This window comes from Lissotriton helveticus, chromosome 6 (assembly GCF_964261635.1).
Source record: "Lissotriton helveticus chromosome 6, aLisHel1.1, whole genome shotgun sequence".
Lineage (NCBI taxonomy): Eukaryota > Metazoa > Chordata > Amphibia > Caudata > Salamandridae > Lissotriton > Lissotriton helveticus.
Genome location: NC_136067.1, coordinates 69,082,733 through 69,106,925, shown reverse-complemented (window position 1 = coordinate 69,106,925; position 24,193 = coordinate 69,082,733). Strand labels below are relative to the sequence as shown.

The window sequence follows — 24,193 nt, the reverse complement described above, 5'->3', positions numbered from 1 at the left end:
TCTGCCCATTGTGCTACCTCAGGGAGTCCCTCCTCACACCTCCTGCATCCTGCTGGTAAAACCTACCAGGTGGCACATGCAGGCTATGCAGTGGAACATTAAATCCAATTAGGCACAACATCAGAGGAATCTGTTAGATTGTATCCCGATTTTGGAGGATACTACAAAAGTTCAGCAGTGGCGGCTACTGGACAGCGATTGGGTCAGTGGCAAGCCCCTCTCCTTACCTCACAAAAACCTGACAGTGTTTACAGATGCATTGCTTCTGGGTTGGCAAGACCATCAAGGAAAGGTGGAGATCAGAGGCCTCTGGTTGGCATCAAAGACAGGACTCAACATGGGTTTGTTGAAGTTAAAGGCAATTGCCTTAGCGGCAATGACTTTCCTGACCACCATTGGAGGAAGGCTGGTGGAGGTGCTCATGGACAACACAACTGCCATGTGGTACTCCAACAAGCAGTACTGGGTCGAGTCTTTGGCTCTGTGTCAGAAGGCTCTCTGCCTCTGGAAGTGGCTAGACTGCCAAGGAATTTCTCTGGCAGTAAACTATCTGATGGGATCTTTAAAGGCCAGGGCGAACAAACTCATTCAAAGATGCTTAGAGGATCATGAATGGCAGTTGGATGCTGAGGTGGCACAGGGTGTCTTCCAGAAATCTGGAGATCTTTTGGTCACCGTTGAGAACACGCAGTGCCAGCACTTTTGCACACTGAGTTTCCAGATCATCACCCTTAGAGATGCCTTCCGTCTATAGTGGAGCTCGGGACTCCTGGATCTCTTCCCGCCACTGCCTCTCCTACCAGACTTCTGAGAATCAGGAACAACCGGGCCCAGTCATTCTAGTGGCACCTGAACAGTGGTGGGCCAGAAGAGTGTAGTACTCAGAACTCTGTCCTCCTATCAAGCTGCGCTTCAGGTGGAACTTCTGTCGAGCAGCAACGTAGGGTATTACACCCGGCCTGCACAAGCCGTATCTCCATACATGGAGTTTAAGCGGAAGTGTTTATCTCCTTCGACTTAACCGCTGAGGCCATTCATGTCATCGTGTCACTGAAGTGTTCTCCACAAAATCAGTATATGCCAGTTGTTGGGAAACATTTCTGGATTGGTGCAGCACCCAACACATTGACCCATTACAAGTGAAGTTGTCTGAAGTTTTATTGTTCGTTCGATAGCGCGGTCACCCTCCTACACTGGTTCCCACACACACGCAAAACGAAAATATCGAGCAAATTTATAGACATGGGCCTACTGATTGCGAAGAGGGAACTCACAAGAGGGTGGAAATCTAAAACAGCACCAACGCACCAAAAATGGCTGCATGAATTTCTACCGGTACCAGCTAGCACGGCGCACGGCAAACGAGAAAGCACAGGAGGCGGCACTAGCATGGGAGACCCTAGTCCAGGAGCTGAGGGATAGTGTTGCAACGAGGGAAGTAGACGTAGAAATAACACGCGGGGAGGCCCCTGAGGAGACAGGATAGGACGCAGCACTAACACCAGACACACACAATTGAGTTTTATCTCCAAGATCCTTCTTACACCGACTCGCCCGAGTTTACAAGTATGGCACATTGGTTCAGACACCAGGGACACGGGGAGGGGGGCGGGAGGAAACACTCAAACTGATCACTAATATGTAGGGAGCTCATACACCACAACGGAACGAGGGACTGCTCTGTGGGGCAGAACACCTAAAAGCGGAGGGGGTTGACACACTGAGCCATCTGTAGCTGGAGATTGTACGCCACGTTAAGTGATTAGCTGCCACCCAGCCTCCGGGATGTGGGTTGTATGGCTGTGTAAGTAATTGAGGAAAGCACAGATATGGAAGCGATTATGAGACCGAACTGGTGTATAAATGTTGTGACCCACATTACCTCTGCAATAAAAATTGTTTTACCAAAAAAAAAAAAACGTTTTATTGTTCGTTCTGTCCCTGGCCACGCAAGGACTTGCTAAGGGCTACTAACTGGCTCTTCCATATTTTTGGCGATTACCGGATCAGTCTTTGTTATTTAAGTCAACTATTGTGATGAGATATTTGAAAGATTTCCAACATTTGTTTCCATCCGATCCCTTTCTGTTACTGCAGCAGGACTTGAATTTAGTCCTCATTTACTTGATGAGGCGATGAACAGTTGTCCTTTGAGACTTCTGATGTTAATGGTGGTCTTTCTCATTGCCATAACATTGGCTAGATGTGGTGAGCAAGCTGCACCTTGTAGAATGTTTTTTCCATCTAAATTATTGTTGTGGAGTCGAGGTTCCTTTCTACTGAAAGTGGTTACTCCATTTCATGTCGGACAAGCTGTTACCCTTCTGGTATGCCTAAGCGGGTAGAGAGACACTATCATTTAGGTCCTATAATAGCAGCAAGCTTTTATATCAAGTGCACCAAAGAATATTGAGTGGAGAATTAGCTCTTTTTCGGGTTTTAAGGAGCAAAGACGGGCAAGGCAGTGCAAAAACGAACCATCTATCAATGGATTGCTCTCTGCATAAAGATCTTCTCTGCACTGGTGGAAGATGCAGGTCCAAGAAGGCTTGTGGGCTCATATCACCAAGGCCTAAGCTGCTACCACTGCATTACCATGCAGATTGTCTGCCTTGGACATTTGTAAGATGGCTATGTGTGTCAGTACGTACATCCACAAAACACTATTGCTTCGATATTCAGATCTTTCAAGGGGGGCATTTTGCGCAGTCTGTCCTTCAAGACTTTTTGGTCTGAGCCAGTTCACAGGCCTACCACCTTGGGAGATACTGCAGTGGTATCTGTTCACAAAGCAAGGAATCTGTGGTTAGAAGTGTGCATTAGTAGAACAAGTTACTTACCTTCGGTAACAATCTTTCTGGGTGATACTCTTATCTGACGATTCTTCACCAACCCTCCGACCTTCCTGTTCTGTGAACTGTACTCTTTTTCCATCTGAAATGTACCACTCTAAAAAAGGTACACTGCAATCAGCTGTCTGAGAGCACGGACAACTTGGAAAACAACTTACGCATGCATGAATGGCACTTGTATGCGGAAAGACGTTCGCGTGGAGACATGTGATTCAGTCTATCGGCACACAGGAGTACTCCTTTGAAGCTTCTGGACCCAGGACGCCTGGAAAAGGTGAGGGGTCTGTAGATAATGTATTCACCAGAAAGATTGTTACTGAAGGTAAGTAACTGGTTTATTGTATTCTAAAGAACCTTACATAGTTTTCATAAAAGCAAGGTGATAATGGGAGCTCATCTGAATACCCTTCCCAGTTATATCTGTCTTCATGTTAATCAGTCAGTCTCACTATCCATTTTTCCCCCTGTACTCCAGCATAGAATGCTCTCTGCACTAGAGGTATGCTAAGTTCACTTAACATTTCACGCTGTATTTTAACCCGAAATGTGACCTTGCCTAAGTTTTTGGTGTGAAGGTGCCTTTAACAAAGCTTAATGAGCTCTGATTCTGTTCGTGTGCATACCATGAATGGCACATTTTGATGGGAATTTTTAACTGCGACATGAGCATAATTACACACAATGACGTAATTTAGTATAACAAGAGTAACATGAAATTCCCAAAATTGTGCAGATTATGCTTGTATAATTTAAATTTCATCCAGGCCTTCTTCATACATTAGATGTGAAGAGAGTATTAAACTTATCTGGATAGGACAAAATTGATCAGACTTTTGCATTGCTTTCTCTGACCAATTATTAAATCGCTTCCTGGTAGACCTAAATGTATATTCAACTAGAAAAAAGGCCACTACTGTGACTGTACACACATTGACCAAACACTACAGGCTGGATTCAAACTCCAGAGCTGATGGTCAAGTTGTTCAGGCCTTTCTGAGAAATTTGTTCAGGTGACGGATGATGCTATCGTATTGTATATAACTTTATTCGATATACAATATCATAAAAGTTTGTAAAAGCATTAAAAAGACATATTAAAAACATTGCACAATATATACAAAACTATAATATGTTACAAAGTCCATCCATGATATGCAATACAGACGTTTATGATACAAATTGATTGCTCGTGTATTAATATAGGCAGGTAAAAAAATAATATTTTGCTATCTGTTCTTGTCTGGATTTTATATTGGGATGGACTTGCTATTCTGTTCAGTATTTAGGACTATTGATGAGGAGCCCCTGGAAGAGAATTTTTTTTCTGTAACACCAGTTCCTGTAACACTGGTTCTTTTTCAGGGGAATCCTCATCAAAGTCATAAGCAATGTTTCCACTGCCCCGGACAAGAGAGAGCACAGCGTTTTCCATACACCCAGGGTCCTCTTGATCCCGTAAAAAAATTAACTGGCCTATCTGTCACCTTGGGGCTTGATTGGACTCAGGAGGAAGGTTGAGACCCCTAAAGGTGCAGTTTACTCTCATGTATAGTGCAGTCTATCTGGTAATATTGTGCTTCATTTGCCTTTCAAAAAAAGTTTGTGACAGGTGTGTCTCATCACATAGTACTATGACTGTTGCAGTGACTGACTAATATAATCATTTCCTTTTTTTTTCTTCTTTTTAATGAAAATAAATTCAATGTTGTTATTTTTAGCCTCTTGATAGGTAGCAAAGAAAACGTCTGTACATTTTGAACTGTCCTTTCTACAGAAAACTTTATGCAAGTATACATATATGTATATATTAAAATGCTCCAGGTTCCTGTGCGTGTGTTGAACAATGCTTTGCATTTGACATTAATGAGGACTTCCTGGGAAGAGAAATAGGATTATAGGTAGGTAACTCTCTTTTATAATTAATGATTCCTAGCATACGTGCATTGGTGCTCTTTCTCAAGACATTTTTATTGCAAAACACGTAGGTGACCTTATTAGGCTCATGATATATATCTTAGAAAAGAAGCTGGAATGGGGTGTGTGTGTGTGTGTGTGTGTGGGTGTGTGTGTGTGTGTGTATATATATATATATAATCTAGCTTCATTCCTTTATTGATTACCTTTGGTATCAACAAAGGGTAAGTTGATTTTTTCTCATGAATAACGGCTGCTTTCTCATAAAGATTTTTCAAAGGTCCCTTATTGCAGGAAAGTGTTTTTTCTTGATTGTACTGTATTCTTGTCTGAACTATAATTTACATTGGTGGTGTTTAAAATAGTAACTAATTATAGGTATTGTTTTACTTTCCAGAGCAAGGACATTGAAGTATTTGGACACAAGCCAACTCCACTTACCACCAAAACAATGGATAAGATTGCCCATGTGTATGACTACAGGTGTATGGTCTCTGGAGGTGAACACAAGTTTCTCTTAGGGTTGGGGGTAAGTAGGAATTGTAACATTTAATTTTGTAGAGGATATGTGCCTTGCAACTTGTATTCCTGTTAAACAATATGTTTGTGGCATGTGTAGCTGTAGATACACATGCTCTTCATACTGCTGCCATCCAGTGTTGGGTTTGGATGTATACAACTTGTTTTTCTTTGAAAAGTCTTTAGAGTCACGAGGTGAAGTGATTTCTCCCCTAACTGGTAATGTGAATGGACATCGACTCCACAGTTAAATTTTCTTCGTCCACCGTTGTGGATCGAACATGTTTTGCCGGACCTCTCTGTCGACGTTGCATGACAGTCTTTTCCCCTTGGCCTCCCGAGTTCTACGTTCCCAAAAGCCTTCAAGCAATCCTTCGGTGCACCAACATTTCTTCTTACCACTGTGATCCCTCCAACGAATCCACATTTCCGTTTCGTCATTGCCCCCCATATGACTTCACCCCACTAAGGCCTCTGCCGTCAAGTCTCACGCTGAAGAATGCTAAAACTATGATAAAAAGACTCCTTTTTGTTAATGTTCAGTGTGTCATTTGAAGTGCTTGTGGGCAGATGAACACGTGGTCTGCAAAAACTGCCTGTCTCTGGAGCATAACGAGGCCTCTTGCTCCATCTGCCTCACATTCCGGTCAAAAAAGACAATTCAGAACCGTTGTGATGGTCTATTAGCTCGGCATGCCATGGAGCAACATCATCATGATGATGATATCCCCTACTTTTTCTTACCGCATCCTTTAGCTCGGAACCCAAATCGATGTCGGACCCTGAAATCCAAGACCTGCAGCAGACGTCAGTCCAGCACCCAAAGAGACTACTGTCAGTACCAGTATACACTAAGGCACTCTCCCCACCTCCAGCAGCCAGGCGTAGAGCCTGCACTTGGGGACACAGCCTTCCTGGCAGCCACTGCCTCCCAGCCATGGCTGGCACAAATCAAGGCTTTGGAGCGGACTCGGGAACTGTGCCAGCTGCACAAGCTGGCCCGCCTTGGTGCCAACAGACCTCAGGTGGCTTGACGTCCGCTCTGAAGGACCCCTCAGGGCCGAATCAACAGTCTATATCAAAGAAGGCCTTGAAGCAGAAACAGACTTCGACGTCCAGTTGTCCGTCAATGGCAGAGTGAAGACCAGGAGCCTATAGCGCTTTCAGGAGGAGTTAGACTATCTGAAGCGAAGGCTGTTTATCCATCCTCACACAGGCAAAATAATCGCAAAGCCCCCTCCCTAGGTGCAGGAGACTATCCCTTGCAAGAGGAATGTGGGAAAGTGGGCTCTGTTGCATTACCCCCACACACTTTTTAATATTAAATTCTTACATATTGTAAGTGGCAATGAAGCCTTAGAGAGTATGGGCTGGAAACTCGACAACTCGAGTTCCCCATCACCATGATGGCTTCACTGCACACAGTAGTGTTTGGTACCAAACAACCCTTCTCAATAAACCCACACTGATGCCAGTGTGGGATTTATTGAAACGTACCTTAGAGGTGCCCCTTGAAAACCTACCAAGCTCGGTGTGGTCCCTGACTGGCTTTAGGCAGCCTGACAACACCAGACATGTGTCTGGACCCCAGGGTCAAGATCCTCTGTTCTCTGTGGCCAGAAACAAAGCACATCCTGGGTGGAGATGTCACCCCTTCTTCCCTAGGATGGACATAGTGCTGGAGAGGGAAGCTTCAAAGGCCTGCCGCGTTAGTAATGCGTCCCCAGCAGATGGCAAACCCCTATTTTTGGGATGGAGAACTGGTGGTAATACATAGGAAGAATAGGAAGTGACCCCCCCCCCCCAACCACTTTGCCAACTCCACCCCTCAGGTGCAGGAGGCGAAGTAAAGCCTATTTTTCAGTGACCACCACCTTCCACAGGTGGGTGGCATAATAGTGGGTATAGCCACCCTAGGTAAGGAACCCATTGGTCCCTACCTGCTATTCCCATGTAACTCCCCTAAATCTAGTATTTAGGTGGCTCCCCCAACCCTGAAACCAGTTCCTGACAACCTAAGAAGAGAGAGGACTAGGAAGATGCTGTGCAGAGAAGACTGAAGATACCTACTGACATGGCCCCAGCCGTACCGGCCTGTCTGCAGCTTCAAAGACCCTGCCTCCAACCTCTAAAACATCTGGGAGGACTGACTGCCTGCCTGCCTTCAGGAAAGACAAAAACTCCTTAGGACAGCAGACCTGTCCCCAAGAAACCAAGACAAAGAGCTGTGGTGCCCTCCGGAACCGTGAACCCTGACCACTCTGCACCCAATGCCTCCAGCCTGGGTCCAGGTGGCCCACCAGTCCAGAAAATGTTCCCCAGCGATCCTGATTCCTAGTCCAGCATTAGCTAGCCCCTCCTGGGCTCCACAGCGGCACCTGCACTGTAAATCCAAAGGCACCCCCAACCGCGACCCAGTCCGGTAGGAGAAACCAAACTTCAAAGGACACCCCTGCACTCGAAGCTCTTGGGCCTTGGAGAGCTCGACCAACTGTGTCCCTGCGACTTACAGCATCCCAACTTACCTATGCTGTCACTGGTGTTCATTGTGCAGCCTCCGGTTCGACGCCTGCAGCCTGTTTCCAAAACCGAGATCCTCAGTTGACTTGCATTGGGCGGTCAAACACTGTGTTTTCACCCTGCACCCGGCCACCCCCGTCAGCTGGTGGTGTATGTTTGGTGCTGCATTGTGGCCCCTCCTGTGCTTGCCTAAACCTCCAAAGCTTGAACCCTGCAGCCGCTTTACTTGTTTGCAAACAGCGCGTCTTCAAACACCCCAAGTCTCCATTGGTTAACATTGGGCCCTAACTCCAGACTTGACCTCTGCACTCAGCCGCCCCTGTGCCACAGTGATGCAGTGTTTGTGCTTACCTGAACCTTGCCCTCTGCTGACCTCGTACCCCAAAGACTGGAACTGTAAGTTGTGTGCTTACCTGCAAAGTCACATTATTGTTTTCCTCCTATAACATTGCTAAGACTGAAAATTGTTCACTTTTGAAACTGAAAGGTCATTTATTTTTTAAATGCACTTGCTTCTATGAACGTTTTGTGGTCTTACTAAAGAAATATACCAAAGTAATATTTTTATAAATTGGTCTTAGATTTATTCATTGAGTATGTGTCTCATTTATTGCAACTGTGTGTACAAAAAATGTATTAACACAACCCTCTGATGAACCTTACTGCTCACCCACACTACCACAAAAGGGTGCATTAGTGTTATCTACTTAGCCTCTGTACAACCTCTGGAGACCCACTGGACTCACTACACTCTATATCCCTTTGTGGTATAGTATATGGTTAGCCAGCATCTCACAAGGGAGCTCACTTTTGATGAGCAATTTACGTTGGAACCCCCACTTCCTCCAAAGAATCAAGACTGGAACCAGTCCGCTGCCCCCAAGACCTGTTCATCCAACTCTTCCTCCCACTCCACCACCACAGGGGCTTGCACCTTCTTTGCCTTAGGGGTCTACACATTTATCTTATTGGGAGAGAAACCCTCAACCCGTAGATCCCTATGACGCTCCTTATGACCAGGAACCTCAGGATGACCCTTGGGATAATTATGGGGTTGTCCCTTCTGCCCCCCAGGTGCCAATGACCCTGACTTGTACCCTTCCTTTCTTGACAATACCACCTCTTATCATGAGGTCATACACAGGGCAGCCACTTTTCACAAGGTGGATACCATGCCAGAAGAGAACAACATTAGCGTGCCATCCATTTCTTGCCAAGGTCGGGCATTTCACTACTAGACTTGACAAGAAATGTAATTCTTCTCCCACCTTACAAGCGGGCCAACTCTCAAGGTACTGGGGATACCCAGCCCCCAACAAGGGAAGAAAAAAGATCGACACAATGGAGAAAAAAGTTGCCTCACAATTAGCAACTCCTTGGTATATTGCCAGTCCTGCGATGCACCTGTGTGCCTGTGGAGTGGTACTGTGACCTGTGAAGACTTGGGCTGCATTCCTGCAACCCCAGATGATTTCACTCTGCTGTCTGCTACTTCTGCTCTCTACCAATGAAGGGCTAAACCCTGAAACACGTCTAGAGATAATAGCACTACCTGCACCAACTTTGGTGAAAAACGACAGCAACCTTGAAATAAGTGTACTGCAATTACCAGAATGCAATTGGGAGAACTGTGCTGAGATGCGAGGCAGTGTGCTGAGATGAGAGGCAGTGTGCCTCCCTCCCCTTTGGATTTATGGGACGATCTGGTTTTGATAAATGCCCCTCTAGTGTTGATTAAGACCCTTCGTTCTGTATAGTGGTGGAACTGGAACAGTTTGTTGCAGGGTAGGCCTGTCCTAGACCCTGTTCCGCCAGTGACCATCACTACGGACACCCCTCTCACTGGCTTGGGGGCACATGTACAGGACATAATTGTTCAGAGTTTAGGGGCTCTCCTCCAACAGACTTTCCACATAAACTACCTGTAGTTGTTGGCAGTTCAATTGGCCCTCAAATCCATTTTACTGCAACCTTTACCACAAAACAGTTTCTGGTTTATTACATTTGCTTGGCCAGGATTGTTTTAAGGTTTCATATAAGACGTAATCTGGCAACGTTGAAGTAGACTGATGTATTGCTGATTGATGGATTATATTGGTTTGCTCATTGATGGTTTATATTGGATAGCAGCCAGTTTAATCCATGGATGCATGTGCGGCAGTTCACTGACGTTTGTTCCATTCTGCTTCAGGTGATTGTATTTCAAGGACTTATTACCCATGTGACTTTGACATTCTATTTGTATGTGGTTATAGTAGGTTTAACTTAATGTCTTCACTGCTACTAACTGATGAGAGGATATGGAAGTGTTGGAATAGTTTCAATGGAAGTATAGTTGATGTTGCACACTTCATAATGCCCAAAGCTGCCTACAGTGTACTGAGTAGTTATATTGCTTCTTATGGAACTAAATGCCACCTTTTCATAGTAAGGCTTATCTCCTCTCCCTCACTTCAGCTGTCAAGCTGTCACTCTGTTATATATTCTCCCACTGTCCACTCGATGTGTCTGTTCTCAGAGCCTCTCATTCTTTTCTCTTCCCTTGTCCCTTCGCCTCTCGTCCTTCTCGAAACACTCCTCTCCTATTACTAGACCTCTGGGATTTTCTAAGTTTTGGTTCTTCTCCCTGGTGGTGCCTCACCCATTCGCACCTCATTGTTTTAAGCAGTTGCTCCACGTTCTCTTTGCTTCTCCGAGTTTATACTAATTACATTCTTCAATAAGAATTTGCTGTTTCAATCATCTACTTAAAATCAGTGGGTCCTATGTTTATGTTTCCTTGGCTCTCTTCGGACTACGTTGGGCTCCCCAGTTATCCTGATTTCCATTGATGATTGTCACCAGGCTCATTTGGGCTCAGTAGAAGAGTAACCTCTCCCCCTCTTTGGGGTGAATGACATTAGAGTCTGTCAAAGTACCCGCAGGCGGGTTTCCCCCGAGGTTCCAACTTAATGGCCACTTTTTTCAGACCATCAAGTATTGGTATGGATGGCTTATTTGTTCGGAGGCTAATGAGGACAAAAAATAAATAAATTATAATTCATCATGAATATCTAATATAGAGTTCATCCATTGTCTTAGTCCTTGTTATAGTGCCTTCTTTAGTGTAAGAGAGCTTTGATTACCTGTAAAGCGTGCTGACTGCACTTTGGTTATGCTGTGCTATATAACACTATAAATATAAAGGACATATAGGGTGTTCTTGTAGAGGAACTATGAACAGGTCTTGCTTTGGATTTACCATAAAGTTGGGAAATGCTAGATCATCCAAGATGGCTTGATGCCATGTTAGTGCCAGGAGTTGTCTAATGTGCATTGTTGTAGAGTGAGGTATGATGAGGTCTTTAAACTGATATCCTGGCAGGGGGCAAATGCCCAGCCAACTATTTGGTGCTTTGACTGCGACCTAAGGTTTGTCACAAGATTGATGCCAGCTCTCTTTCATCCTCATTCCTCCAAGGCAGAGAATTTGCCCAAGGCAGACCAAATAAGAGCTGTCTTCTACTGCATACATATGTCCAAAGATGGACTACATATTTTGTGTTGGGTCTCTGACATGCAAGGAAATGCTGTTAGTGAACATATTATGGCCAAATTATCTGGTTATCTAAGACACTTTAATAGCATTCCAATATTATGTGGGCCCCTGAATGGTTAGGCTTATGCAGCTGGCTAAGCAAACAAAATGATCATAGCTGCAAGGCGGGCCAGCATTTTTGTGGAAGCACACAACTTCTGACCAATCAGAACATGTACTCCAGGCTCTCAACGTGTCGTTGCAGCTTAAGCCCCTCTCTAATGATTGTGAGGAAATTGGGAGTATTATATATTGGGGTTGGGCAACCCCACCTTGTAATAACACTTACCAACCCCTTTAGGACCAGTAGGTTTCATTTGTTAAACCCTCTAAGTCATCCCTTGGGTGCTGTGGCTCTGAGCAGCAAGGCTTACACACAGGAACAAGTGTAAAGTATTTAAACAATACCAAAACCATTGAAGAAGAAATAATTGATACACCCACCAACACCATTTTATGAAAATAAACTGCATGTTTACGTGTTTTTAGATACCACAATGAAAAAGAACCACCAGAGGGTTCCGGAGATATAGAATTTACGAGCTATAGTAAATCCAATCATTTCATTCAACCCCAAATAAGCATTGGCAAATTCAACAAATTTGACACTTAGAAACCTTTTCACCAAAACTTTGGGCTAGTGTATTGCGGTCAGTTAGTCACTTTACGTTTTGTTGACCGATCAAACATTGATTTCATCAAGACATAAAAAACAGCCATCAGAAATGCGACATAAAAAAACAATAATAGTTAATCAAAATGAATAAAAGCCATCAATTCTAACATACACCTCAACTTAACACTCATTGAAAATTTTGGAAATTTCCTTAAAAGAACTGCAAATTTCCTAAAAAGACCTGCATGTGTAATCCCAGTGCACATAGAATCTTCAGAGTAGAACATTCAGCTTGTCTAATGAACCAAGTCACAAAAAGAAATTTGGATACAGCCACCACAATCACCTTCGAGGAATCACTTTTACAATTCCTAAGAGTATGTGCAAGAGATGACATGTTGCACCATCCACTTAGCACTAAGTTTAGCAATATAGAGCAAAAAAACAACGGATGTTCCTCTGTTTCATGAATGAGCATACATGATTGACTCGGCATATGCCCACGCTTTGCAGGGTTGATGAAGTGTACACAGCAGTTAGGAGGGTCCCATACCTAAATTGCAAAAACAATGAATGAGCATGAACTAGACCTATATAATAATAACATTTCCTCTGCCTTAGGTGCAGATTTGTGCAATAAAAACTTCTTGAGAGGCTACCTGTGCAACTGGGCAATTTGTTGTGGGCAGCAACTCTCTCACAATATCTTGGTTTGATCATCACCCTGACAGTGGGTGGGATAGATGTGTCTTCCCAATAATTAGCGAGGCCTAGCTCGTACCATGTGTTTTTTGACATAGACCAGCAACATGATTTTGTTGGAGCATTGTAGTATGAGAATGTCAACAAGGCCCTCCCTAAAGGGGTGTTATTCTTCGGTAGACCAAATGTCAACCCAATAAAGTAACATCCTTAGGGCAGCCAACTCTAGCCAGGGTTTTGCAAGGAATCCCCACCCCGGATAAGACCCCCAAAGTTAATTTGTGGGAATCAGGTCAGAAGCAGCAAGATGATAAAGTCTACAGAAATTGTTCCCCCTCCAAAATCTACAGTCTTCAAATTAACTGAAAGGAAAACCTGATCGGTCGAACTGGTTTTGGATCTGAAACTTGTCTGAGGATTAGACAACATGATTTTCATTGATCAGATCCAAAAGTCTCTCCAATACTTGTTTACAAAAGACGTTTTTCCAATTGTCCAAGAGGCTACTTGGGCGGTAGTTGAACGGGACACTTGGGCTTCCCTTTTTATAGATGAATGAATGTGCTGCTACTCCAAGGAGTGTCCTGGCGCTAGTGGGAAAAGTCCAGGTTTGAAACCCCACAGCAGAACACTCATTTGCCCCCCAGCTTAAAACGACGTTTTGAGTTGTTTTTGGAAGATAAGCTCAGAAGCGATTAAGTGCATTTTTAGGGAGGGAGCTTATTCTAAGCCCCAGGAAAGAGAAGGCCTTTCTGCCTCTTTGGACATGCTTAAAGTGTGGAATAACCAACAGTGAGGCAGAAGCATACTGAGTGAATCTCTTCACCAAATAACCAGTGCTGTAGAGAAACACTGCTCTGTGAACCATCACTAGTGCTTTGAATAGTATCCGTTTGTTGGTGGGCAACCATTGCATGGCCTTAAGTGCGTCTGCCGAAAGGAGCATAGATTGGGAAAATCTTTGCCCCTTTCCAGGTAACTGGCATCACTGCCACTGCAGCTATTGCATTGGAGGCCGTATTAATATAGGGAACCCATGTGTTGGGGTCAGATCTAAAACGGTCAGCTGGAATCTAATCTAAACCAAGAGTCTTCCCTAGCTTCAATGACACCACAGCAGAAGCTGCCTGTGCTAGAGTAAAAACTGCAAGAGTGCAGAGGGATGTCAATACAATGCCTCCCTCATTGCTGGTAAAGGCCAAATCAATTTTACGTGAATAGGAGTAAAGATTTACAAAATGGGCAACCCAGTCACACGGCAGAATAGATGTCTCTGCTCGTTTTCCTAGATTCTCATCACTTTGTCTTACTAGGTGCCAGAATTTCTTCAGATCGTTATTAAAAGAGGCGTCTGGGAGATCAACCTATTTAGTGTTCTCCCAGGTAACTTTAGCTTGACTTATTTCAAGCCAATATTGAGCCCTGCATGACCTTACTTCCTGGCTTGCTCCTTTTTTGATTGCTCTTAGAAGATTCTTCTTTGCCACTTTGCAATGCTATGTAAACCACCCATTCATAGTGTACTTTTCAGGATCCCTCATGAACTCTTTCTGAAAGAAATCCTTGAGTATAGCAATTAGTGTTAGTATGCTCAGCTACAAATATTTCATTGTTCCCCCAGTTGTTGAACATGACTGCCATATGGGAGACGACGATTGAGTACATATCTGAAAGTACCTTAGAAGAACGCACCGCTTCTCATTTCACATTCCTGCGATTGCAACCTCTAAATGTTAGTCACCCATCTGGGGACGGGGAGAGAAATTTGAGAGACTAAGATTAGAACTAGAGGGTTGTGGTCACTATCGTCCCTCTCTAACATCTTCATATCTTACATCAGCCTCCATAGTCTAACATCCAAAATAAATGTAGTCAATAAAACTTATATATGACCCTCTTCTAAATGTTGGGACAAGAATATCATCAGATATTGATCAACCATTATAACGTTTCTTTTCACTGGAGAGGTTAATTCAGGGAAATCCCCACAGTAGATCTTTCTTGTAGCACAAATCCTAAGTTATGTTGTAAGTTGGGTTCAAGTCACCTACAACAATGACGTGATGAGTCATAGAATGCTGAGCCAAAATGTCAGTCAACAGTTGAAATGAAGGAGATTCTTGTTGATTACCAAAACTCAGATTGTATTTGTTGATCAGTAAGAGAAACCTCTTTTGAATGGGAACAAATTAACCCTTGAATGTCCCGTTTGGATTTCTACAACAGGGCAGGAAAGTGTGGTATTCACACAGGCAAGCAATCCACCCGGGGGACACCTAATTGCATAGAGACCTAATTGCAGGGACACAGAAACTCTTGAAACCACTTCTGAATACATGCCCTGTTGCCCTAGTTTCCTGGAAAAGACAAAGCGCATGATTGAAAAATTAATTGGCCCAACATAGTCATCTAGATTTGATTTAATTGCTGTAATATTCCAACCTAAAAAAGCAGCAGAGTTTAACAGCAGACTTGCAGAGGTAATGCAGTTGTGGGGTGGGAACAATGGTGCTGGGTAAGAGTCGTAAGGTGAGTCTGGTCCTCTGGAACCGGCTGGGTGGTGACAATGGGTAGTCACACAACGTCAGCCCTGGATTTAGAAGCATAATCAGGAATCTGCCTACGTGCTGTCGGTGGCCAGACTCCAGTGAAGAAGATTTTGGGGAAGCTTTCAGGGCCCGGTAATAAATTACCAATTCCAAGAACAGAAAAGAACAAGGTCACTTAGAGTACCTTTAAGTGACCAACTTCAGAAGGGAGCCAGTGAGGGCGACCAGTAAGGTAGGTCCTTGGGATCAGTTACCTCCACAGATGAAGCCGTCTCCAGGTAGTTCAAGGTTCTTTATGCCCTTGGAAGCGGTTCTGATGCAAGGGGCGAAGGATGATGAAGATGCTTTGGATGCTGTGCGATGACCAAGGGTCTTTTTCCATTAAGGGGGTGCAGTAGTCCTGGTTACACTATTGACGTCTCATGAGGTCCTCTTGATGCTGGCAGAAGTCTAGTCACCACTGGGCTACCACTCGTCCGGTATCATGATCACAGCCAATTCCTTCTGTGGGCGATAACTCTACTTCAGGGCGACCAAGTTGCTCAGACGATCAGTGGCTCCAGCTGATTCCCACTGATCTGGAGCATTCCTATCATGTAGGTATTGAGCATATTAGGAATGCAACAAGTCTATGACGCACATCCAGCAGCCTATTTGGGATTAACCAGTGTGGGGTTAGCAATTAAAGATGTTGTCAATTTTTGAGCACCCCTTCGGGAACAAGTTTTCTGTAATCCAGAGGGACATGTGTGGTTTCTAAAGTTTTAGAGGCATCGACTCGAGATTGTTTCATATCAAGTACTGATGAAGACCGCAGTAGATGTAGTGGAATTACGTGCCATTCCCTGCACTATAATTTCTCCAGCTGGGCAGTAACAGACATTTCTCTTCCAGGGGATCCTCATCAATAGTCATAAGCATTAGAATATTCCCGCCCATGCGCGGGACCCCGGAAACAATATATTATATGTGCCCCACATATATTATAGACATATATATAAATATATATATATATAAAAATAAGCAATTGCAGCCAAATAAACAATAGAGCTGGAATATGCAGTGAAGAATTTCCACAATACAGTGAATTCTGTATTAGAAACATGAGAAACAACACCAATGCTTGTTTAGAAACTGTTTTAATGTACAGAAAACAGCAGAAATTCTCATAACACACTGTAAGCATATACAGCTCCCAGGCTGCATTGCAAAATCCCAGTCTAAAAAGACTGAAAAGCTAACCTGTAGCTGAATGCACTAAAACTGACGCTGTGCCTTTAAGGCACCTCTGCCCCTAGCTTCCCATCATGCCTCAGGGGTTACAGTTAGGTCAGTTGTTCTTTCCGGCTCCTTCAGGAAGGACCCTGGATACACAGCTCCACACTTTTCTGCCTTTTTCAGTCAGAAAGTCTTCTAAAGAACAATTTTTTTGATTTACTTTGACTTTTCACATCATAGTCAAGTAAATAACTGCTTAGCAGTCAATTTTTTGTGAGGTTTTTCCTTTTAGGATGCCCTCACTTTTTGATGATTGCCCTTCTTGTGGCCACAAGAAGGCAAAAACAGACTCTCATGAGCTCTGTATTTTATGCTTGCCAGAGGATCATGATCCTAAAGACTGTTCTCATTGTAAAAAGCTGTCTGACAGAACACTTAAAGACAGAGAGAGGAACAGACTCTATAGTCTGGCCCAGAAATCCATGAGAGGAAGATCTGCGGAGAGAAAGAGTTCAAAGAGACCCAGAACTCCCTCCAAAGGCAAGTCAGAACGTCCATCAACCTCAGCACCGGGCTCGGCGCTGAAAAAACGACATCTGATGGACAGTTCAAGAGAAAAAGCTCCGTCGGCGTCGAGATCGGCGTCGATGAGGAAATCGTCGTCGAAAAGAGGTTCGCCGTCGTCGAGTAAAGCTCCGCCGTCGTCAACTAGGCGACGATCGGCGTCGAGAGAAGCCACGAGATCGCCGTCGACGAGAGGTTCGACTTCAAGACATGAGTCAACTCCGCCGCCGTCAACCAGGCGACGGTCGGCGTCGAGAGACAGATCACACTCGCCGTCGTCTCGACGTCGACAGGCTTCGAAGAGTGTAACACCTCCGTCGACGTCTCCACGGAGGCGCTCGGCGTCGAGGAGCAAGAGCCCCCTCGGACGATCGTCGTCGAGGAAGGGATCATCTAAGGCACGTCGGCGCTCGTCGTCGAGGATGTCCGATCCTCCGCCGTCGCCACATGCCAGGTCGATGACATCTCCGTCGCCGACAGATCAACGTCGGCCGACGTCGAGAGCTCCGTCGACGGCAGGACTAGACCGTTCGACGTCGAGACCTCCGTCGACGGCAGGACTAGGCCGTTCGACGTCGAGACCTCCGTCGACGGCAGGACAACGCCGTTCGACGTCGAGACCTCCGTCGACGGCAGGACAACGCCGTTCGACGTCGAGACCTCCGTCGACGGCAGGACAACGCCGTTCGACGTCGAGGGACCACAGATCATCGTCGAGGCATTCAACGCCGAAAGTTATCGCCCCGTCGACGCCACAGAGGCGTTCGACGTCGAGGGAAAGGCTTTTGAGACGTCCTCCAACACCGGTGAGACGGAGATCACCTTCAGTGCCTTCGACAGTCCTGGTGACACAATCTGCTTCACTCCATTCCTCCTCAAGTGCCTCGGGGTCAACCGGGTCATCTTCAAGGAGTAGGAGTCCGGTTCAGAAGAATCCCCATCGGGGTTACACTTCACGTATAAGACTTTCGCCAAGATGGTACGCTCCTTTGAGTAATTGGAAGGATTCTAAGGCACCAGAGAGACTTCAAAGGTACTTGAGTCCAATCCACAGGTCTCCTCTTCAGCAAGCAGAAGAGACAGAGCGATCACGCTCACGAGAGAGAAGAGTGGACAGGTCACATGCCCCTAGGGTCTCCCGATCACCAAGGAGGGAGCAACCCAAATCTCGAACACCGAGAAAGGAGGTACGAGATGTGAGATCGAGATCTCCAATACATCAGAGGGTATCACGTTCTCCTCGAAGGGAGGAACGACCTAGGAGATCTCCGGTGAGGAAGGAGCATTCTCACCACAGGAGAAGAAGAACTCCTTCATCCTCTCCTCCAGCTTCGCCTAGATCTTCTAAAGGGGACTACTCTCCGACGCTGGCAGACAGCCCTCGCTCAAGAGCTTCCCCTCTGGACGACGTCAACACGTATTTGGACGTTTTGCAAAGGGGTGCTTACAAGCTGAATATAGAAATGACCACTCCAGAGGTGTCCACTACTGTGATTTTTGAGACTCTTCATCACAAATCATATGCACGGCCGTTGCTTCCATTAGTCCCAGGAATAATGGACCCAATCAAAGAGGTTTTCCTCACGCCAGCAACGATCAGAGCAGTTCCGGCACGTATCCAGAAAAAATATAGGCCGGCTGACTCAGATCCTATCTTCGTTAAAGGTGAGCCTGCAGCGGACTCAGTTATTGTAGCCTCAGCTAGGAAGAATCACACGGTCGCTCCTTCTTCGTCAGTTCCTCCTGACAAAGACAGCAAGACGCAAGATTCTTGGGGACGCAAGGTGTGCAACACAGCAGCTTCATCCCTAAAAGTCTCTAGTGCATCAGCCCTTCTGGGAAGGTACGATAGAGCCCTATGGGACTCCATGGAACGATTCAAAGAGAAATTGCCCAAGGAGGACCAGAAGGACTTTGAGGAGACCGTGACGGAGGGCTGTTTGGTGGCAAACCAAATGATTAGTTCATCAGCAGATAACGCCCTTCTAGCTGGACATAACTACTCACATGGAGTATGTGCGAGGAGATCCTCTTGGCTGCGTTTAACTGGGCTCAAGCCAGATGCCCAGCAGCGCATACTCAATCTGCCTTTTTCCGGATCTTCACTCTTCGGGGAGCATGCCGATCAGGAAATGGCCCGGATGAAGACCGAGTTAGACACAGTAAAGGCAGTAGGTCTGGAGAAACAGAAAGCACCGTTCAAACGACGCTTCAAGACCAACAAGAACCGGGGAGGCCAACAGAGGGTTCAAACCCCTCAATGGTCTCAAAACAAGCCGCAAGGAAAGCCACAATACAGAGGAGGAAGGTCAAGCAGAGGTAGAGGCGGACAAAATCAATCCTCTACCACACCTAGAGGAGGCAAGGCCTGAGCAGTGGCTTCCTCTGTCGCCGTTACCCACTCCAGTGGGAGGAAGTGCTGCACAACATCTGGCAGAGTGGGTCAGCATCACGAAAGATCGGTGGGTGCTGAATATACTGCGCAATGGATATGCGCTACGTTTCAGGAAGAAACCACAACCGGCTCCTCCAAAAAAGTCTCGCTCGTACCATCTGGAGCTCCTCAAAAAGGAGGTGAGCGTCCTCTTAAAGAAAAACGCAATCGAAGTGGTACCTCTCTCCCAAAGGGGGAAAGGAGTGTACTCAAGATATTTCCTTGTTCCCAAAAAGGACCAAGAAGGCAAATTCAGACCAATTTTGGATCTTCGACTCCTCAACAAAGTGGTGGTCAAAGAGAAGTTTCGCATGTTGGCACTCCATCAAATATGTCCTCATCTACAGATCGGAGATTGGATGTGTTCGGTGGATTTACAAGACGCGTACTTCCACATTCCTATTACACCAGGTCATCGAAAGTACTTGAGGTTCCTGGTAGGGTCCAGGCATTACCAGTTCAAAGTGCTCCCTTTCGGACTCAAATCCGCACCAAGGGTCTTCACCAAGTGCATGGCAGTGGTAGCGGCGTGTCTACACAAAAAAGGTCTCTTTGTGTACCCATATCTAGACGACTGGCTCCTGAAGAGTCCGTCTCCTCGGCAAGCCACCAAAGACTGTCACCTGTGTCTCCAACAGCTACACAGGCTCGGCCTCCATGTAAACTCAGAAAAATCGATCCTGCAGCCCACACAAACTATCCACTATCTGGGAGCAGTTCTAGACACAAAGTTAGGAAGAGCGTTTCCTTCGCAAGAGAGACTTTCTTCCATGGGACAAAAATGCAAAAAGTTACTTCAGATTCCTCGTCCAAAGGTGCGAGACGTAGCGTCTCTGTTGGGCTCCATGGCGTCCTGCATCTTCCTAATACCGAACGCCAGGTTGAGAATGCGGCCTTTTCAAGAGTCGGTGGAGGATCAGTGGGACCAAGCGTCTGGAGATTGGGAGGATCGAATCATCCTGTCTCAAGCAGCGCTGACCTCAATACAGTGGTGGACTCGCCCTCGGAATGTCCTGCAGGGAGTCCCTTTTCAGCAACCTCTGCCTTCTCTGTCTGTGGTAACGGACGCATCTCTAGAAGGCTGGGGTGCTCACATGGGTCATCTTCAGATTCAGGGTCGCTGGTCGACCAACCTTCAGACATACCACATCAACATGCTGGAACTTCGAGCGGTTCATCTGGCGCTCAAGGCGTTCCTTCCAGCAATAACAACGGACAAAGTCCTGGTTCAGACGGACAACACTACAACTATGTTCTATCTGAACAAGCAGGGAGGAACTCGATCTCGCCCTCTGTCTCTGGAAGCCCAGGCGATCTGGCACTGGCTTCTGGCTCGGGGACTGTCGGTGGTGGCAGTACACCTTCCAGGCGAGTTAAACACAAAAGCAGACGCACTCAGCAGGCACTTCGAAGATCAGCCAGACTGGGTGCTAAACGACGAAGTGGTCGAAGAACTCTTCCGTTGCTGGGGTCGTCCAGACATAGACTTATTTGCGGACGACGAAAACGCCAAATGCCACGCCTTCGCGTCCAGGTTCCACCGGCCAGGGACGCAAGGGAACGCTCTCCTGCTGGAGTGGACAGGAATGTTCGCTTATGCTTTTCCCCCTCTGGCACTGATTCCGAAGGTGGTGGCCAAGCTCATCAGATCGAGCATGGACATGATCCTAATTGCTCCGGATTGGCCGCGACAATGGTGGTATCCAGATCTGTTACATCTGTCGCGGTGTCCACACAGACGGCTGCCGTGCAAGCCAGACCTGCTGAGCAAAATGGACGGGAGGATCCTGCATCCCAACCTCCAGTCGCTGAACCTGACTGCATGGCTCCTGAGGTCTTGCAATATGGACACTTAAATCTGCCTCCGGAATGTATGAATATTTTAAGAGAGGCGAAGAGACCTTCCACAAGGACGTCTTATGCGTTCAAATGGAAAAGATTTTTCATTTGGTGTAAGGACCATGGCTTTGATCCCACCAAAGGGCAAGAAGAGGTAGTCCTACCATACCTCCTATACTTAGCGACATCAGGGTTGAAATACGCTTCTATTAGGGTTCATCTATCTGCCATAGTAGCGTACAGAAAATCACCTACACAAACATCGTTTTTTCAGGTCCCGGTGGTGAAAGATTTCCTTCAGGGATTAAAGAAGGTCTATCCCCCTGTGAGAAATCCTTCTCCTCCCTGGGAGTTGAACCTGGTTCTCTCCAGACTGATGTCTACACCGTTTGAGCCTATACACAAGGCCTCCTTGCAGCATCTCACTTGGAAGGCGGCCTTCTTGGTGGCAATAACCTCTGCGCGCAGGGTTAGCGAGATTCAAGCACTCTGCACCAAGGAACCTTACACTGTGTTTCACCACAACAGAGTAGTAATGAGGGCTCACCCTTCTTTTCTTCCAAAAGTGGTATCGGATTTTCATATAAATCAAACGATTACCCTTCCTTCGTTCTTTCCTAATCCATCGACCCCAGCTGAGAGGTCGTTGCACTCGTTAGATCTTAAACGGGTGCTAAAGTTTTACCTAGAAAGAACAAAGGACACCAGAAAGACAGACCAACTCTTTGTCAATTATGGTGCAATGAGGTCCGGGTTTGCAGCAGCCAAAAGATCCATCTCCAGATGGATTGTCTCTTGTATCAAACTAGCATACAAGCTGGCTGGCAAACCTTTGTTGCAATCACCCAAAGCTCATTCCACTAGAGGGAAAGCAGCCACAATAGCTTTTTTGCATGACATTCCTATGTCAGAAATATGCAAGGCTGCGACATGGAAATCAGTCCATACCTTTACAAGGCATTATTGCCTAGAGTCTGATTCCAGAGCGGATTCTCAAGTAGGGCAAGCCTCCTTGAGAAACCTATTTGGGTAGAAAAAGGCCTATTTTTGGGCCTACGGATACAAATGTTATCTGTTGATTCCTTTGCCCGCAGGGATGAGGTGAGGCTCGCTACTCTATTCTAATGCTTATGACTATTGATGAGGATCCCCTGGAAGAGAAGGATTAGTTACTTACCTGTAATCCTAGTTCTCTTCCAGGGGTATCCTCATCAAAGTCATAAGCAACCCTCCCGCCTCCCCGGGCAAAGGACTTTGTTTATTTAATAGGAGATGTTTTTTAACCTGTTATTACCATGGTTTGGTTTTCAGTCTCCGAAAAGAACAACTGACCTAACTGTAACCCCTGAGGCATGATGGGAAGCTAGGGGCAGAGGTGCCTTAAAGGCACAGCGTCAGTTTTAGTGCATTCAGCTACAGGTTAGCTTTTCAGTCTTTTTAGACTGGGATTTTGCAATGCAGCCTGGGAGCTGTATATGCTTACAGTGTGTTATGAGAATTTCTGCTGTTTTCTGTACATTAAAACAGTTTCTAAACAAGCATTGGTGTTGTTTCTCATGTTTCTAATACAGAATTCACTGTATTGTGGAAATTCTTCACTGCATATTCCAGCTCTATTGTTTATTTGGCTGCAATTGCTTATTTTTATATATATATATATTTATATATATGTCTATAATATATGTGGGGCACATATAATATATTGTTTCCGGGGTCCCGCGCATGGGCGGGAATATTCTAATGCTTATGACTTTGATGAGGATACCCCTGGAAGAGAACTAGGATTACAGGTAAGTAACTAATCCTTCGCCCTCATAGCGCCCCATTGCTCCCACTGCCTGTGCCCCAATCTCGCCCTGCCTTGCAGCATTTGTTATTGTTGCTGCCATTTTGTTTGTTGTCCCAGACCCTCCCTCCACCTCGCTCCCGCCTCCCAGCTGCCCCTCCCACCCACTGAAGCTACAGGCCGTCCTCGCCCTCACGAAGAGCTGTGACCATCCTGTCCTGCACACGAGCGGTCGCTCCCCTCGCCTCCTCCTCACCTGATACTTCTGGTATTGTAGCGCTTGACTCTGCATTTGTGATTTGTACCGCTAGCGCGCACTTCTGGGCATTATTTTTGGCTGTGTAATATTTTGCACTATTTTGTATTATTTTGCCTATTATCATAGCGCTTTGACTCTGCGCTTGAATCCGCTTCCACTGCTGCAGTATCTTTAACTTTATTTCGCCCTCATAGCGCCCCATTGCTCCCACTGCCTGTGCCCCAATCTCGCCCTGCCTTGCAGCATTTGTTATTGTTGCGTGCCATTTTGTTTATTGTCCCAGACCCTCCCTCCACCTCGCTCCCGCCTCCCAGCTGCCCCTCCCACCCACTGAAGCTACAGGCCGTCCTCGCCCTCACGAAGAGCTGTGACCATCCTGTCCTGCACACGAGCGGTCGCTCCCCTCGCCTCCTCCTCACCTGATACTTCTGGTATTGTAGCGCTTGACTCTGCATTTGTGATTTGTACCGCTTGCGCGCACTTCTGGGCATTATTTTTGGCTGTGTAATATTTTGCACTATTTCGCGCCGGAGTAGCGCCAGAGTTAAGCCCGTCTGCGCCCGTCCGCGGCCGGCCGGGGCCAGGGGCTACCACCCCTGGTCCTATCATCCAATACTCTTCAGCTGACCTCACCCTCCTACAAGGTCATCGGCCCCTCGACCCTCTCACTATCCAACGGATTACTAACATGGGCTGTTATTCTCCTTGCAGGGCCTGTCCTCAAGGCTGTCCCCTTATTATTGCTTCCCCGCCAGCTTCTTACTCACCGCTCACTCCTGACATCCGCTTCCCTCCTCTGTCTATCTTTTTATTAAACACCAGGTCCGCCATCAGACATCATCAG

General features: G+C 46.1%; 1 protein-coding gene across 1 annotated transcript in view; it reads left to right on the top strand.

Annotated features, from left to right (window-relative positions):
- CMTR1 (cap methyltransferase 1) overlaps window positions 1-24,193 on the top strand; it is a 650,563-nt gene that overhangs the window by 376,212 nt on the left and 250,158 nt on the right. Inside the window, exon 17 of the mRNA XM_078647373.1 lies at window positions 5,164-5,295. Within this exon, the coding sequence (XP_078503499.1) occupies window positions 5,164-5,295 (132 nt within the window). The remainder of the gene's footprint in view (window positions 1-5,163; window positions 5,296-24,193) is intronic.